This window comes from Desmodus rotundus, chromosome 3 (genome assembly GCF_022682495.2).
Source record: "Desmodus rotundus isolate HL8 chromosome 3, HLdesRot8A.1, whole genome shotgun sequence".
In the NCBI taxonomy this organism is placed as follows: domain Eukaryota; kingdom Metazoa; phylum Chordata; class Mammalia; order Chiroptera; family Phyllostomidae; genus Desmodus; species Desmodus rotundus.
This window is the reverse complement of record NC_071389.1, coordinates 111,055,513-111,071,530: the sequence shown is the minus strand read 5'-3', so window position 1 is coordinate 111,071,530 and position 16,018 is coordinate 111,055,513. Positions and strand designations below refer to the sequence as shown.

Genomic DNA, 16,018 nt, shown 5'->3' with positions numbered 1-16,018 from the left:
TAACGTTTCATATAATAAGGGCTTGGTGATGATGAGCTTCTTTAACTTGACCTTATCTGAGAAGCACTTTATCTTCCCTTCCATTCTAAATGATAGCTTCGCTGGATACAGTAATCTTGGATGTAGGTCCTTGCGTTTAATCTTGGGTAATGTAATTATGATGTGCCTTGGTGTGTTCCTCCTTGGGTCCAGCTTCTTTGGGACTCTCTGAGCTTCCTGGACTTCCCGGAAGTCTATTTCCTTTGCCAGATCGGGGAAGTTCTCCATTATTTGTTCAAATAAGTTTTCCATTTTTTGTTCTTCCTCTTCTCCTTCTGGCACCCCTATAATTCGGATGTTGGAACGTTTGAAGGTGTCCTGGAGGTTCCTAAGCCTCTCCTCATTTTTCCAAGTTCTTGTTTCTTCATTCTTTTCTGGTTGGATGTTTGTTTCTTCCTTCTGGTCCACACCATTGATTTGAGTCCCAGTTTCCTTCTCATCACTATTGGTTCCCTGTACATTTTCCTTTGTTTCTCTTAGCATAGGCTTCATTTTTTCATCTGTTTTTCGAACAGATTCAACCAAGTCTGTGAGCATATTGATAACCAGTGCTGTGAACTGTGCATCTGATAGGTTAGCTATCTCTTCCTCGCTTAGTTGTATTTTTTCTGGAGCTTTGAAGTGTTCTGTCATTTGGGCCATTTTTTTTTGTTTGTTTGTTTGTCTTGGCGCGTCCGTTACTTTAAGGGGCGGAGCCTTAGGTGTTCACCGGGGCGGGGTAATGCTGGTCGCTGCCCTGTGACGCTGTACATGGGGGAGGGGCCGAGTGGGAGCAGTGGCGCCCGCCTCACTCTCCTCCGGATTTCAATCTTTCACTCTGATACCCACAATCAAGCTGGGCCCCTCTGGTGCTGGTTCCCAAGTAAGTGGGCCTGTGCACACTCTAGGCCCCTGTGGGTCTCTCCAACAACCTCTCCTGTGAGGCTGGGAGTCTCCCCTGCTGCTGCCCCAACCCCCACGGGCGCTTTCAATCAGAGGTTTGAGGCTTTATTTCCCCGAGCTGGAGCCCTGGGTTGCGCGGTCTGCTTCGCTACCCGCCGTTCCTCCGGTTTATCTGTGGGCGAATGTGGGGCTGCAGGGTGCTACCCGCCACTCTGCCTGCCCCACTCTCCGCCACTCTGAGTCCGGCCTTCTGGGTTTATCTGTGCAAATGTGGGGCTGCAGGGTCTGCTAGTGCTCAGACTGCCTGCGCCATTTGTCCCATACTCCGCCAGTCTCAGTCCCGCCACAGCCACGCGAGTCATCTCCACCCCGGTGCCCGTCTCCGCCCCTCCTACCAGTCTGGATGAATGTTTATTTTCTATTTCCTTGGTGTTGGTCCCCCTTGCTGTTCGATTCTCTGTCAGTTCTGGTTGTGGGAGGAGGCGCAGTGTGTCTACCTACGCCGCCATCTTGGTTCCTCCTAGATTAGGATAATATTGATTTGGGAATAGACACTAGGTTTTACTAAGGGAGACAAAGAATACTTACAGTGGATGGAGAACATAGATTATATATGGATGTTTTTTATACAAAGAGTTCAGTGTTGGAATGTATAGGTGTTAAATTCATGAAATTAAACCTGGTACATAGATAAGTATGAAGAATTGCATCAGTCTGAGATTCTTCATACCCTCCTATTAGCAAATGGTAGGCAATTACCAATTATTGGGAAGAGACTTCATTTTATAGCTCTTGCGTTTTTCTGAATTTTTTTGTTTTGAATTTTTAAGTTGTTCTTAAATAGATATTTACATCTTCTAACCTCAGAGATAAGGTCACAGCTTTTAAAGATTATTCTAAGTGTCAGCCCCAAGTAACTAATATTAATGACGTAAATATTAACTCTTCTTCATGTTTGAGTTTTGTACGAATGTACATTTTTCTATTTCTACTTCTGTACCATACACCTTCACTTAAGAATGTGTAGTAATGCTGGGTTTTAAAGACACCACCCATAGTATGAGGAGATAGGTGATACAACTTTTTTTTTTCCCTAGACTGGATTGTAGATTTGCTATTTATTTTCTAAGCAATGATGTTTAACTCATTTCTATTTTTATGATGAAGGTTGGAGTGAGAGAACCCATTTATCACAAAAAGGTTGTAAGGACTAATTAGAAAATGTGTATAAAATCTTTACCCTTTTTATATTTTATATCAGTTTGTTACTGGCCTGTGATTCTATTAGAATAATAGACAACCACTAATTTTTCACAAGAATAATACATTTGTTTTATGGGTTAGCTTTTTGGTACCTGATAGCATGCTTCTCTGGTATCACAGCATAGTGGAAAAGTACTTTCGAAGTTAATATATTTGTCTTATGAGTACAGTGTGTTCTACAAACAGAGCTTCTGAAGAATACAGATGGCATAGAACTTGAAACCTTGGGAACATTGTTTTTCTCTTATCCTTGTTCCATATTAAATCATTGACTGAATCCTATCAATTCATTTTTCATTATTTTCTGTAGGATTAACCTCTTTCTGCTCCCACTACTACCTTCCTTGTCTTGGTCCTGTCACTTCTTATTGGGATGGTTGCCATGGTCTTACATAATAACCACTTGTGTTGGGAGTCCCCAAGACCATCTCCAGGTTTAGTGATTTTCTAGGAGGACTCATGGCTATGGTTTATTACAGTGAACAGGTAGAAAAGAAATCAACAAAGGGAAAAGATGAAAAGATGTGCGGTCAAAGTCCAGAGAAAACCAGCTATAAGCTTTCAAGAGTTCTCTCCCAATGGAGTCACAGAGGATGCACTTAAGTTATTTCAGTATCAAATTGACAATGAATGAAGTGTTGCCTACCAGGAAGCTCATTAGAGACAGTGCTCAAGGTTTTTATCGGGGGCTAGTAACATAGACACCCTCTGCCCAACATACATACCAAGATTTCAGATTCCTGGAAGGAAAACAAGTGTGCATAAACCACTTCGTACAGTCTAGGCCCTGTGAGCCACTGTAAGGAACTATTTATCATTTGAGTTTCCAGATGCCAACCAAATTTAAGCAGGCCTTTGAGGGATAGTAGTCCTAGGCCTGCTGTGTTAATTATTTTTTGCTTAGTGCTTCTCTCTGCAGTCTTTCTCATGTTTTTATTTCACTTAAAATTTTAAGATTGATAGGTCTCTGGGAGTTCATTATCTAAATCTGTCTACTTTTGTTTATATTGAAATTTCCATAATCAAAAGTTTAAAATATTTAAGATGCATTTGTTTTCCCTTTTGAATGTAAGATTAAATTCAAGCTTTTTAGTTTGAAACTTAGTATTTCCGATCCAATCTTTTTTTCTAGTCTTAATTCCTGTTTTACTGAGTATGACTGTTCTACTCTGCCCCTTCATCAGCTAGACCACTATGTTCTGTCGCTTAGTTTCAGATCTTATCTATCCTTTCAAGCTCCACTCAGGTTCTTCATTTTCCATGAACTTTTCTTTATGATCCCAACCCATGATGACTACTATTTTGCTGTCCTCAAAAGAACTATAGAATTTACTCTTTTGTCTGTATTTGGAGTTTAATATATATTGCCTTGTCTTGGAACTTTTGTATATAGGACTTAGGTCTTCAAGTAGATTCATTATTTTTTCAGCCAACCAGCTAATCAACTAAAAAATGTATTGAGTAGTATTTTTTGCAAGCTTCTTCATTTTTAAGCCTTTGGAGGGTAAGAATCATATCTCTTTATTATTTTTTATTGGAATTCCTAGTTAAAACTATGTTGAACTTTATTTTATCCTCTGTGACTCTTTTTTTTTTTTTTTTTTTAATCCTCACTCAAGGATATTTTTATTTTTTAAGAGAGAGCGGAAGAGGGTAGGGTGGGGAGAGAGAGATCAATTGGTTGCCTCCAGAAATGGCCACACCAGGGATCGAACCTGCAACCTAACCTTTTTTGGTGTATGGGACGACACTCCAAGCCACTCAGCCAGGGCTGTCCTCTGTGATGCTTCATTGTACTTTTATAGTTCTCATTTCTGTTATGCATTATGGGTGATATCCTCAAATATGTCTATTTTACAGATTCACTCTTCAGCTTTATCATTGTGTCAAACCCTCGTATGTTGAGGGTTTTATTTTTAAACCCTGTATTATAGAAAGTCTCAAGTGTATAAAAATAAACATAATAATACACTTAACCTTCCTCCATCAGTACCTGCCATCCAGGTTCAACAGTTATCAACCTTCCAATGGAAGGCAGTTGGATTCTGTTATGTCTCCTATATTCAGTTGTTGTGATTTCACATATCACACATCCTTTGGAAAATTCACACTACGCTTCTGTAAGAATGATAGTGAAAAAGGCAAATAACATCTTAGTATTATTAAGAAAATAGTTTGACTTTGCAGATCCCCTGAAATAGTCTTGGACTTCCTAGACCCCACTTGGAGAAATGCTCTTTACAAGGATAAGAACTTTTAAGTCTCTATCTCATATGGCTTTAGGGGTGGGTGTTTGGTATTCAGTGTCCAGTGCTTATATTTAGTTAGAAACCTCTGTGAAAACTCAGATAACTGCTTTCATTCTGGCTTTTCTTCCTTTCTTTGTTTCTGGAAACTGGGAATCATTTTCTCTTTGAGTCTACCTGTGAAACAAATGTTTTTGTTATTATAATTTATCTAATATTTCTAGATGAGTTTGTAATGAGGGGATTGGTGGTACTGACTTTTCTGCATCATCTCAGTCTTTAGTGTTGCCACAAATTCAGGATTATGTATTTTACTATGTCCTCATTATCACCATTCTAAAAGTATAGTGATAGACATTTTGGGAAGTTATGCTACTGGGGATAAAGCAGAACTGTAATGGTGGCCTATTAAAATGAATCTCACACTATTTTAGTGGTAAGCTAGGGGGAGTAGTAAAAAGCCTTGTTCATATTCTTCAGAATAAACCAGAGATACCTGAAATAATTAATGGGAAATCTAAATACTACCTAAATAAAAAGATAGGATTAAATATTGAGGTATCGAAAAGAACACAATTTCTATGCACTAGCTTACTATAAATATAAAATTTTTACTTCTTTTTTTAAAGACTCCCTTGAGATTTCTTTTGGGCACTGGTCATTTCTGATCTCTCATTCACTTTTTTTTTTTCTTTATAGGAATATGCACTTTCTGGCTGGAATTTGAATAACATGCCTGTCCTAGAGCAGTCTGTTCTTGCACATATTAATGTAGACATCTCTGGTATGAAAGTACCATGGCTCTATGTGGGAATGTGTTTCTCTTCTTTTTGCTGGCACATTGAAGATCACTGGAGTTATTCCATCAATTACTTGCACTGGTATGTACAATCTTTGTTAACAGCATACAAATACAGCAACATTTTAAAAAGTTTAATAATATTAGGTGATATATTAGGGAGAGCTGAATTTAAAAGTGTTTCCTATCCAAAAGTAGAATAATATATTAAGGAGAAAATTGTAATGGTGTAAGGATATAATATTTCAAGACACCTTCCTTTTTAAAGTATGTGCATGCCCAGAGCTTAGAGTTCTAGACCAAATGATAATACTTTGGCTTATCTTTTGATATGCCAGGAAGGATGTTTAAAGTTTATATACTTTAAACCTTCTGTTTAAGATCTGACAAAACTTTCTGTATTTGAAATTTTCAAATGATTTTACTTTTTAAATGACATTTTCCCTAAAAATACCTAAGTTATGTGTATATTCACTACCAGTAAATTCTTTTGCTGCATTTATTTGTATCTCACCCACAGCTTACCTAGTACCTTGGCCAGTATTGTGATCCTAACTAAAAGATACATGTCCCTCTGTTTGAAAACTGTTACGCAGATCACACTGTGCAGTGGAGAACTGGTGATTTTCATTCTCTGCCTGGTCACTTGCTGTGTAATGTGATAATCCTCTAGCCACATGTGGCTATTTAAATTAGTTAAGATTAAGGAAAATTAAAAATTTATTTCATCAATCACACTAACCACATTTCAAGTGCTTTATAGTCACATGTAACTACGGGCTCCTGGATTGGCCAGTACAGATAGAAATGTAGGGTAACTCAGGACATGGCCCCTGCATGACCTCAGAACAGGTGGCTGCCTGTCCAGCAATCATAAGAAATGAAAAAAACAGTCTATATTTGGATATCCCAGCCCTCTCAAGGCCTGTGTGTCTCAAGACTCCTGTGTTTATCACCAAAGTGTAGAATTTTCACAAGCTACTCCATCCCTAACGCCATAAGTAACTCCAAGGCTGGAGGTGGGGTGCGGTCTCTGTCACACCAATCTGCCACCATTGGTGTACTCCCCTATAATGTAAACAATAAACTATATGTCCACAACACCTGGTCCTCTGGTGGGTTTTTTCTGGAATATCACAAAACACTAAAACAGCTTCCTGGTTAGGACCTTCTGCATTACAGTTGGCTTCATGAACATGATGTTCCAGAAAGTACACCTGTTGAGTTGACTGAGAGTGCCAATATGCTGAGTGGTGGAGGTCACCAGGGGTAATCCTGGGGTGGTTGCCTGGGCTAATCCAGAGGTAGTCCATGGAGAAGTCATTGAGGAGAACCCTGGAGTGGTCCAGTGGTTCATTGTGGTATGGAGGTGACAAGCCTGTTCGATTGCTGGTACCCTCATTATTGGAGGGACATCCAAACACTCTCACAGGTTGTGTAGGACTTTTAAAGGCAGAATGCTGCCACTGGGAAAAGAAAAAAAACCATGCACTGCACTAGTAGCATTGGGCTGGCCTGTACTACATACACTGTGCAAGTGCACTGCTAAGCATCTGGTGTCTGAAGAGAAAGTATGGCAGTTAGAGGGTGAGCTTAACTTGAGAAGAAAAATGAGGAAATAAAATTCTAAGGCTAGTCTCAGTCTCTCCTTGAAACTTTGCCTTTGTTTTAGATATTGTTCTTGTTTCTGTTTTGAAAGGAATGGTGTGGTCACGATCTTGAATTTTTGCCAGAGGTCTGATAAATGAGATAAAATCTCTTGTGTGCAGTCTATCATGTTGTTACATCATAAAAATTTCACTCAAACTGTTAAAATTGATGGTTTAAACACGGTAAAAATCTCACTCCCCTCTCAGACAATAAAACTCAGGGGGAAAAAAAAAAAAAGTCTTTTAAACACTGTAAATTCTCTTTCTGGAGGCCCAGGAGCTGCAATCACGGGAATAAGCCCAAGGCTGATCTCTCCCCTGCCTCTTCTTCAGCTTTGTAAAAGTTGTAAAGAACACTAAATAATAAAACAACAGACTTTTGAGCACACTAAAGGAATGCAGTAATCACCAAAAATAAAAATATAAATGTATTTGCCAATAAAAAAATAACTTTATGAAAATTATAAAATGAATTCCTATATTTGTCAATCTTAAAGAATACTACTTTTAGTTGTCACTAAAAATTAAGTTCTAATTAAGTTTTTAAAATACATAATTTTTACAATAATAAAAATATTTTAATTATAAATATACTATACACTATTTTTTAAATTTTTATTGTTCAATATACACTATATTTTTAAAAATAAATTTAAAATGTTCTAATTTCTGAATGAGTTAAAAGAGGCAAACTAAGAGGGTCTAAAAAAATTACAGAAAAATTACATAAAAGTAAAAAAATGGTGTACTTTCTTTACAAAAACTGGTAATTCACATAATGTATATAATCTTCATGTGTTTAGTCTTCATGTGTGTGGTCTTTATATAATACATATTTGTGTATATGAAGTCTGTCCAGAGGTATCCAGCCATGTAATATGAAAAAATAGAGACATTTATTGAAAAAGATACCAGAAACATTGTACATAGGAAAATGATGCCTTAGTCTGCTTCAAAGTAGGCACCTTGGGACCTCACACAGTTCTCCCAATCACTGTCAGCTGCCCCATTGTGTTTTGCTGAATCTCATTGATGGTCTTTCAAAGGTGATTTTAGTTTTGGGAAAAGCCAGAAGTTGCAGGGTACCAAATCTGGGCTGTAGGGGGGCTGAGTCACCTGGGTGATTTGATGTTTCACTAAAAAAGTATGCAGGGAATGTGATGCATGAATGGGTGTGTTGTGATGAAGCTGCCGGTTACCAGTTGCCTATAGCAGCGGCCTTCTGAATCATCCAAATAATTTCTGTGGAGAAATGTTCAAGCTTAACACAAAATTTGATGCAGATTCATTGTTCTACTTGCTCAGTCATTTTGAATGTGACAGCCACATAGTACACATGCTCACTCAATGGTGTCTACCATCCCCACTGATTAGTACAGTGAAATTGTCATCGTTCACATGTGGGCATTCTAGTCCATTCTCTTTGGCTGCCTGGTTCATCAGTGTAGTTAGTGCAAACCATTCTCCTTATATTAATAATGGCTGAACTTTTTCTGGACAGACCTTGTATATTACATGTAATATGTTTTCTGCCTCCAAATGATATAAATAGGATATAATATTTTATTGGCCTAAAAAAAAATAAACATATAAATTAAACAAAATCCTGTGCTTTGGACAAATTATTTGATATAAAAACCTATTTTAAGTTTAATGTCTTCTAATATTACCATAAAAAAGTGTTACTTTACAAAAAGTTTGTTACATATTCTTTTAAGTTTATTGGCACTGTTCCCAAAGTTCAAATTTTAAAATACTTTCTAGCTGAGAAATGACTTTAAATTGTTCCATTGGGCCCCTGGAACACCTCAATAATTATTCTCCCTTTTCTGTAAAATAAAAGTTTTTAAACTAATCAGGCCTATTTAATATACTTAAAGTACATAAAAACTGTCAAAAAATAAATATATTCTATTTATATATACATTTTATTAAAACAGATATTCTAGAAATGACAAATTCTAACATTTTCATCTGTATTTTAATTTTTATCTTAAAATATACATAAAAACAAATTCCTTTGTCAATTACATTATTTTATTTCTAGGATATGGTTTTAATTTTTAAAAATTATTCAAAAAGCTAAAATTTTATTTTATTTTTGTATATTTCATTGATTACACTATTAGGGTTGTCCCAATTTTTCTCCCTTTGCCCTCTTCTGCCTGGTACCCCCTCTTCCTTCCAGCAATCTGCCCCCTTAGTTCATGTCCATGGGTTATGCATATAATTTCTTTGGCTTTTCCATTTCCTATACTGTTTTTAATATCCCCCTGTCTATTTTATACCTACCAATTTGTACTTCTTAATCACTGTACCTTTTCCCCCATTCTCTCCCTTCCCCCTTCCTGCTGATAACCTCCAAATGATCTCCATATCTATGATTTTGTTCCTGTCCTGCTTTGCTTAGTTTGTTTTTGGTTTTTGCATTCAGTTCATAGTTGTGAGTTTGTTGTTATTTTAATGTTCATAGTTTTGATTTTTTTCTTAAATAAGTACCTTTAACATTTCATATAATAAGGGTGTGGTAGTGATGAACTCCTTTTACTTGACCTTATCTGGGAAGCACTTTATCTGCCTTTCCATTCTAAATGACAGGTTTGCTGGATAGAGTAATTTTGGATGTAGGCCCTTGCTTTTTGTCATTTTGAGTACTTCTTTCCACCCCCTTCTTGCCTGGAAGGTTTCTTACGAGAAATCAGCTGACAGTCTTATGGGACCGCCTTTGTAAGTTACTCTGCTTTTTTCTTGCTGCTTTTGGGATTCTCTCTTTATCTTTAACTTCTGGCATATTATTTACAATGTGTCCTGGTGCGGTCCTCTTTGGGTCCATCTTGTTTGGGGCTATCTGTGCTTCCTGGACTTATATGTCTATTTCCTTCACCAAAATAGGGGAGTTTTCATTAATTATTTTATCAAATAAGTTTTCAATTTCTTGCTCTTCCTCTTCTCCTTCTGGAACCCCTACGATTCTAATGTTGGTACATTTAAAGTTGTCCCAGAGTTTCCTTAAGCCTCTCCTTGATTTTTTGAATTTTTGTTTCTTCTTTCTGTTCTGGTTGAATGTTTATTTCTTCCTTACGTTCCAAAACATTGATTTGATCCCAGCTTCTTTCCCTTCGCTGTTGGTTCCCTGTATATTTTACTTTATTTCACTTAGAGTATCCTTCATTTCTTCCTTTATTTTGTGGCCTTACTCGTGGGTTCTCTGAGCATCCTGATTGCCAGTGTTTTGAACTCTGCCTCTGATAGGTTGGCTATCTCCATTTCATTTAGTTCTTTTTCTGGGGTTTTGTTGTGTTCTTTCATTTGGGCCATATTTCTTTGCCTCCTCGATTTGGCAGCCTCCCTGTGTTTGTTTCTGTGTTTAGGAAGAGCTGCTTTTATTCCCTGTCTTAGTAGCATAGTCTATGTAGAAAAGGTACCTGTAAATTGTGTGGAGTGGAACCTTAGGTAATTACCAGGGCAGGACAACCCACTTCACCACTTTGTGGCTCTGAGTGGGGTCGGTGGGAGGCTTGAAGAGAGGACAGTTGCAGTGCTTGGCTTCTGGAGGCCTGCTGGATACTTGCCCTGCTTCCAATCACCTCACCCACCTTCCGTAGGCTATTGGTGCCCTTCCAGCTGTTGTGCTTGGGTTTGCAAATGTTCTAAGCCTGTACATGCTCTTTAAGCTGTGAAAATGCAGCAGTTTCTTTCTGTTGCCTCAGCCCCTGCTGGTTTTTACAGCCAGAGGTTTTTCTTCCCAGTGCTGGAACCCTGGACTGCATGGTCTGGCCTGGGGCTGGGATCATTCGTTCCCAAGTTATCCCTCCTGATTTTTATCCATCACAAGTGAATGTGGGACTGGCTGTTCCACTGGCGGCACAGTTGCCTCTCTATGCCATACCACCTGTCTGCCCTGTCCCCTGACTTCGCCCTTCCTGTCTGTCTGAATGAATGTAGCTTCTTTAAGTCCTTGGTTGTCAGACTTCCACACAGGTCAATTTTCTGGTGGTTCTGGATGTTATTTGTTTTGAGATCTGGTCGTAATTCTTCCTGTGTTTGCAGGAGGACGCAAAGTGTGTCTACCTATGCCTCCATGTTGAGGAGAAGTCCTGTCAATTACATTATCAAATCTATAATACATTGTTTAAGGTTTGTCATTTATAAACAGTCATTGTTTTACTATAATAGATTTACAACAATATATTATGTCTTTGGAAGAGTGCATGGAGAGGACTCAGACTTGTTTTGAATTTTGTATGTCTGAAAATGGATTTTTGAATCATACCTTTAAACTGAATAAAAATTGCTAAAACTCTGTAAAATGACTGAATTTATAGATGTGCTTGCATATAATCAGGATAGACAAAAATTAATTACAGGACATAATAAATTAAAAATAATTGTGACTTACAACTTTTTGTTAAAAATATTACTAATTTTTAATCTTATGTTTTTCAGACATAAGAAAACCTTATTTCCCTAAAACAACTTGATAAACTATAGTTTCATAAACAATATTAAAACATTTATATTTTTCTCCATCCCTGATCCCTTTGAAATTTAGAAACTCTTAATAAATAAATACTCTTTCCATGACAGTGTTTTTTTTTTTTTTTTTTTTTAAGAATATTTATTTATTTATTTATTTTTAGAGAGAGGGGAAGGGAGGGAGAGAAACATCAGTGTGTGGTTGACTCTCGCACAACCCCTACCGGGGACCTGGCCCGTAACCCAGGTGTGTACCCTGGCAGGGAATTGAACCAGTGACCCTTCGATTTGCAGGCTGGTGCTCAATCCACTGAGCCACACCAGCCAAGGTGACATGTTTATTTATATAAATCCAATCAAAATCTGATGTATTTGTAAAAGGACACATAAAGCCAGTTTCCAATTATGGTTTCATTAACCAAGTCTTTGTCTGGAATGTCATGATCAAAAAAATGTCTGGGCTCTGAATGTCACCAAAAATATTAAAAAATTAAGACTAACTCTGAAAACTAGTGAAAGCCCCTTAAAAAAATGGCCTGGTACCTTGCTTTTCAAAAGAATCATGACAGTCTTTCCAGGTAAAGAAAAAAATTACTTCCCTGGGAAATGCAAAACAAAAACCAAAAAACCCTCAAAACATTTTGTGAACCCCCAAAACTTGAAAAGCTCACCCATATCTATAAATATTGCAGACAAAGTCTGATGACAACTTTGTATAACATTCCAACAAAAAAATTTTTAAAGTTTCTGTGTAATCAATTACTGTTCCTATTATGTGTATATAAATAATCAGGCAAAACTAAAACTGGACTTCATACAGGAAATAAATTAACCTTAATTTGATTCTTTAATAAAAATAAAAATTATGTTTCAATAAAATCTGTTACATACAATTATAAAAATTATACTCATAAAAAATAGTCTATAAAATTTTATTTTTCCTCTATAAATTAAACTGGATCCTGAATTTTTCTAGTTTTCTTTCCAGAAACATGTAAACTACAGATAAAGATAATCTATGAAATTGTCACTACTTAATTTAATTTCAGAAAAGCCTTGCATTTGGAAGTCTTCCCATCTGATACTTACAAATTCAGAAACTGGTTTGTAATTTACTATGTTCATTAACCTTTGTGTTCTTTATATTTTCATACCTGATTACTTGTTTACACAGTATTCATCTCACTTTAAAAGCCCATCTGCATCACTCAGTGGTTTAACTAAATACACTTCTTATCAAGACTAAATAATCGAATTAAATACCACAATTCCATATCAAGATAATAATACTTTGGGAATTCCAGCCTATCCCTACTTTAGAAAAATCAGGTAACAGCTGCTTTTCCAGTCTCAAGCCCTATCCCCTTGTTTCCCTTATTCAGGCAAAAAAAACCCAACAACAACCCCCAAAACAAAAACGAAAACCCTTCCATATCCTACATAGGCAGGGACCTGGTTTCTCTGTCAAAATCATGGAGGTTGTCTGGGTGAATAAGACAAAAGTCGTGTCTTCCTTGAGATTCTTGACTTGCCTTTTTCTCCTCCTCTTGGGGTATATATAGCCTCACTATATTTATGGCATATTGACACGGTCATCAGCAAACAGTGTCCGTGGCGTTGTGGCTGAGACGAGACAAATTCACACAGACTACTGAGTCCTGTAGAGGAAAAGGGATGGCAAGGCCACTCTCAAGGGGGGAGTGCCCAAACCTTGACAGGCTTTTATTGGCTTAATTTGCATAGGAATATAGGGTGTAGATGGAAAGCTCATCAATCATTGTCAAGCAGTAATAATCAAATAGATAACATTCAGAGAACTCAGGGCTTATTTCAAGTCAGGACGAGATAGCTAAAGGACAATAAAACTTTGGGGAAACAAAACTCATTTCATGCCTCGACCCTTATCACTTAAATTGAGGTTATTATCAAAGCAGGATTCACGGGATTTTATGCATTCTTTCTTAGGCTTGATCGCCCCAGGGAACCTGCCCTTTCCAGGACAGGACTGCACCTACCTCCAGCATTGTTTCAGGCTTAGGTTGAGCTGGGCAGCCAAGAGATTAGGAGACTTGCAGATAGAATGAGGCCTCAGGCCATGTAAAAGCTGAGGGCTGAGGGTCCGTCACCCCCTTTCTCCATATCCCCCCAAGTCCTTCCCTGAGGGCCCCCTTGTGACCGTGCCTGTCTTAGGTTATCCCTCCTTTGAGGAATCTTACCGGTCATTGGCTAACCAGTCATGTACTGGGGGCCAGGCAGGGTGAAGTAAAGTGGGCAGAGGTAGTGCTCCTGCCAGGGAGATAAGCTTTGTCTCCTTAGTGGCTTAGGGTCTCAAGGTCTCTCACTCAGCCTTAGCCATGGGGGGTTACAGTCTCTGAAACCAGGCAGGGCGGTTCCCAACAGCATATAAATATAATATGCTAATACTCTCATCAACCAGGGACTCCCTGTCTGGAAAAACTAACACAAAAATTATGAAGTTAAAAAAACAGTGTTGGAATAGAGCATGGGACAACTCAGGGCATGGCCCCTCTACAACCTCAGAGAACAGGTGCGGTAGCCTTAAGGAATGAAAAAAACAGTCTGTACCTGGATGTCTCAGCCCCCCAAAGCCTGTGTGTCTTAAGACTACTGTGTTTATCACAAAAGTAGAATTTTCACACGCTACTCCCTCCCTAACCCTGTAAGTAACACCAAGGCTAGAGGCAGAACGCAGTCTCTCTACCAGTCCACTGCCATTGGTGCACTCCCTTGTAATGTAAATAATAAATGACATGTCCACATCTGCTGGTCCTATGGGTAGTTTTTTTTGAATATCACAAACACTTAAACAGCTACCTGGCTTGGAGCTCCTATGTAAGAAGAACATTTTCATCATCACAGTAATTTCTAGAATTGGGTTAGGATTAAGAAATGGAGGTATTCTATAAAAAACATGAGTAATTAAATCAATTTCCTAGGAGTACACCTTGGCATTATACTGATAAGAACAGATACTACACTTGATCTTAGCTGAAAGGCCGAGAAGCGATCACCTTGGCATTATAAATGAACTCTAGTGCACTATAGTCTAGTACATTAATGGTACCAAGTTTTTGGTCCTTAAGATTTATAGATAGAACTCTATTCAAGGTTTCAACGATTTCTAGCCTTGGCTTTTTTTGTATTGTAAAATTGAGCTCAGTGAAATTATGTAAAGATATTCTAGAGAGCATTGACTTTTACCTTGATCATTTTGGGGTTAATAAGAATGTTTGGTGAACCTGTGAATCAAGTAAGTATGTCATTATCCTTTGGAACACTGTGCACTTTTCATGTAGTTTCTTTCCTATTTGATGATATTACTTACTGATGAACTTTAAGGAGTTCATGTGTTTTGAATTGCTTTTTTAATATTGGTAAGTATATATCTATTACAAACAATAGCGCATATTTATGAGAAGGTTGCCAGGATTCAGGGCTTATAGTTTGTGGCCATTTGAAACAAAACAGTTAATTATAATTTAGTGGATTTGCATCAGAGACACTGGCCTCATTGGCACCATGCTCTGCCTAGCTAAACAGTTATTTCTTTTGCTAGGGGGGAGCCAAAGACATGGTATGGTGTGCCATCTCATGCTGCAGAACAACTGGAAGAGGTGATGAGGGAGCTGGCCCCTGAGTTATTTGAATCTCAGCCTGATCTTCTACATCAATTAGTCACCATCATGAACCCCAATGTGCTAATGGAGCATGGTGTGCCTGTGAGTCTTTTTGTGTCTCCTTTCAGTATTTTAAATTTAAAGTTATTTTAGCTTTTGATTAGATAGTCACAAGAAATGCTTTATTTTATAACTGGAAGTAAAAGATCATGTCATCTTCTAGGTAAATTAGAATTTATGCTCTGAGGGGATATCTATTTGATTAAGAAAGGGATGTTTTAAAGTATGAATTGTAGTTTATGTGTAGATATCTATGAAAATAACCTTTTGCTTTCAGTAAACCATTATATCTTGGTTTTAACAAAAATCTTATGTTCTTTATTATCCCTATTTAACAAAAGTATTTTAAGTGGTAGTTCTAATAACTAATGTTCATTCTTTTGGAAATCATACATATTTTTTATAAAGATTTCACAGCTTTTTTTCCACATGAGATGATGAAGTAAATGTACATGAATATCTTTTCTACTTTTCAACTTAGTTTTGAAAATGATTATTAAATGTAAGCTACTAACACCTGATAAAGTATAAATTTGGTATTTGTTACATACAGTCAGATACTCATCATAATCTTAATGAGACTAGATTAGTGGGAGTGTTCCTTGTCTTTATAGAGTGAATTTATACCAGAATATAGGACTTTTCAAAAGATACATAGTATTATTAAAAAAAAATGAGCTTTAGGAAAACTGATTTCAGGGATTTCTCCATAATACATATAAACTAATCAATTAGTGTGTTTCTAAAAAATTATTCAACAGGAGGAAGTTCCTTCCTTTACAATACAAGAATAAAAGGAATTAAATTCTTTTAACTGTAAAAATTCTATCAACTTAGGAAACTAGTAGCTCAGAGATAGTAACACTTTCTCTTTGAGAATTTCTTTTAGCTGCTAATTTTTGTCATGAATTATTATAACTTGTTATCAGTGACTATTTCAAGAAGGTAGAATTTTGGCTGCTTCTT

General features: G+C 37.2%; 1 protein-coding gene and 1 pseudogene across 1 annotated transcript in view; one reads left to right on the top strand and one right to left on the bottom strand.

Annotated features, from left to right (window-relative positions):
- KDM5A (lysine demethylase 5A) overlaps nt 1–16,018 on the top strand; it is a 134,685-nt gene that overhangs the window by 43,734 nt on the left and 74,933 nt on the right. Inside the window, exons 11-12 of the mRNA XM_024567526.4 lie at nt 5,130–5,311; nt 14,932–15,094. Coding sequence (XP_024423294.1) covers nt 5,130–5,311; nt 14,932–15,094 — 345 coding nt within the window. The remainder of the gene's footprint in view (nt 1–5,129; nt 5,312–14,931; nt 15,095–16,018) is intronic.
- LOC112316379 (U2 spliceosomal RNA) lies at nt 14,246–14,383 on the bottom strand (annotated as a pseudogene).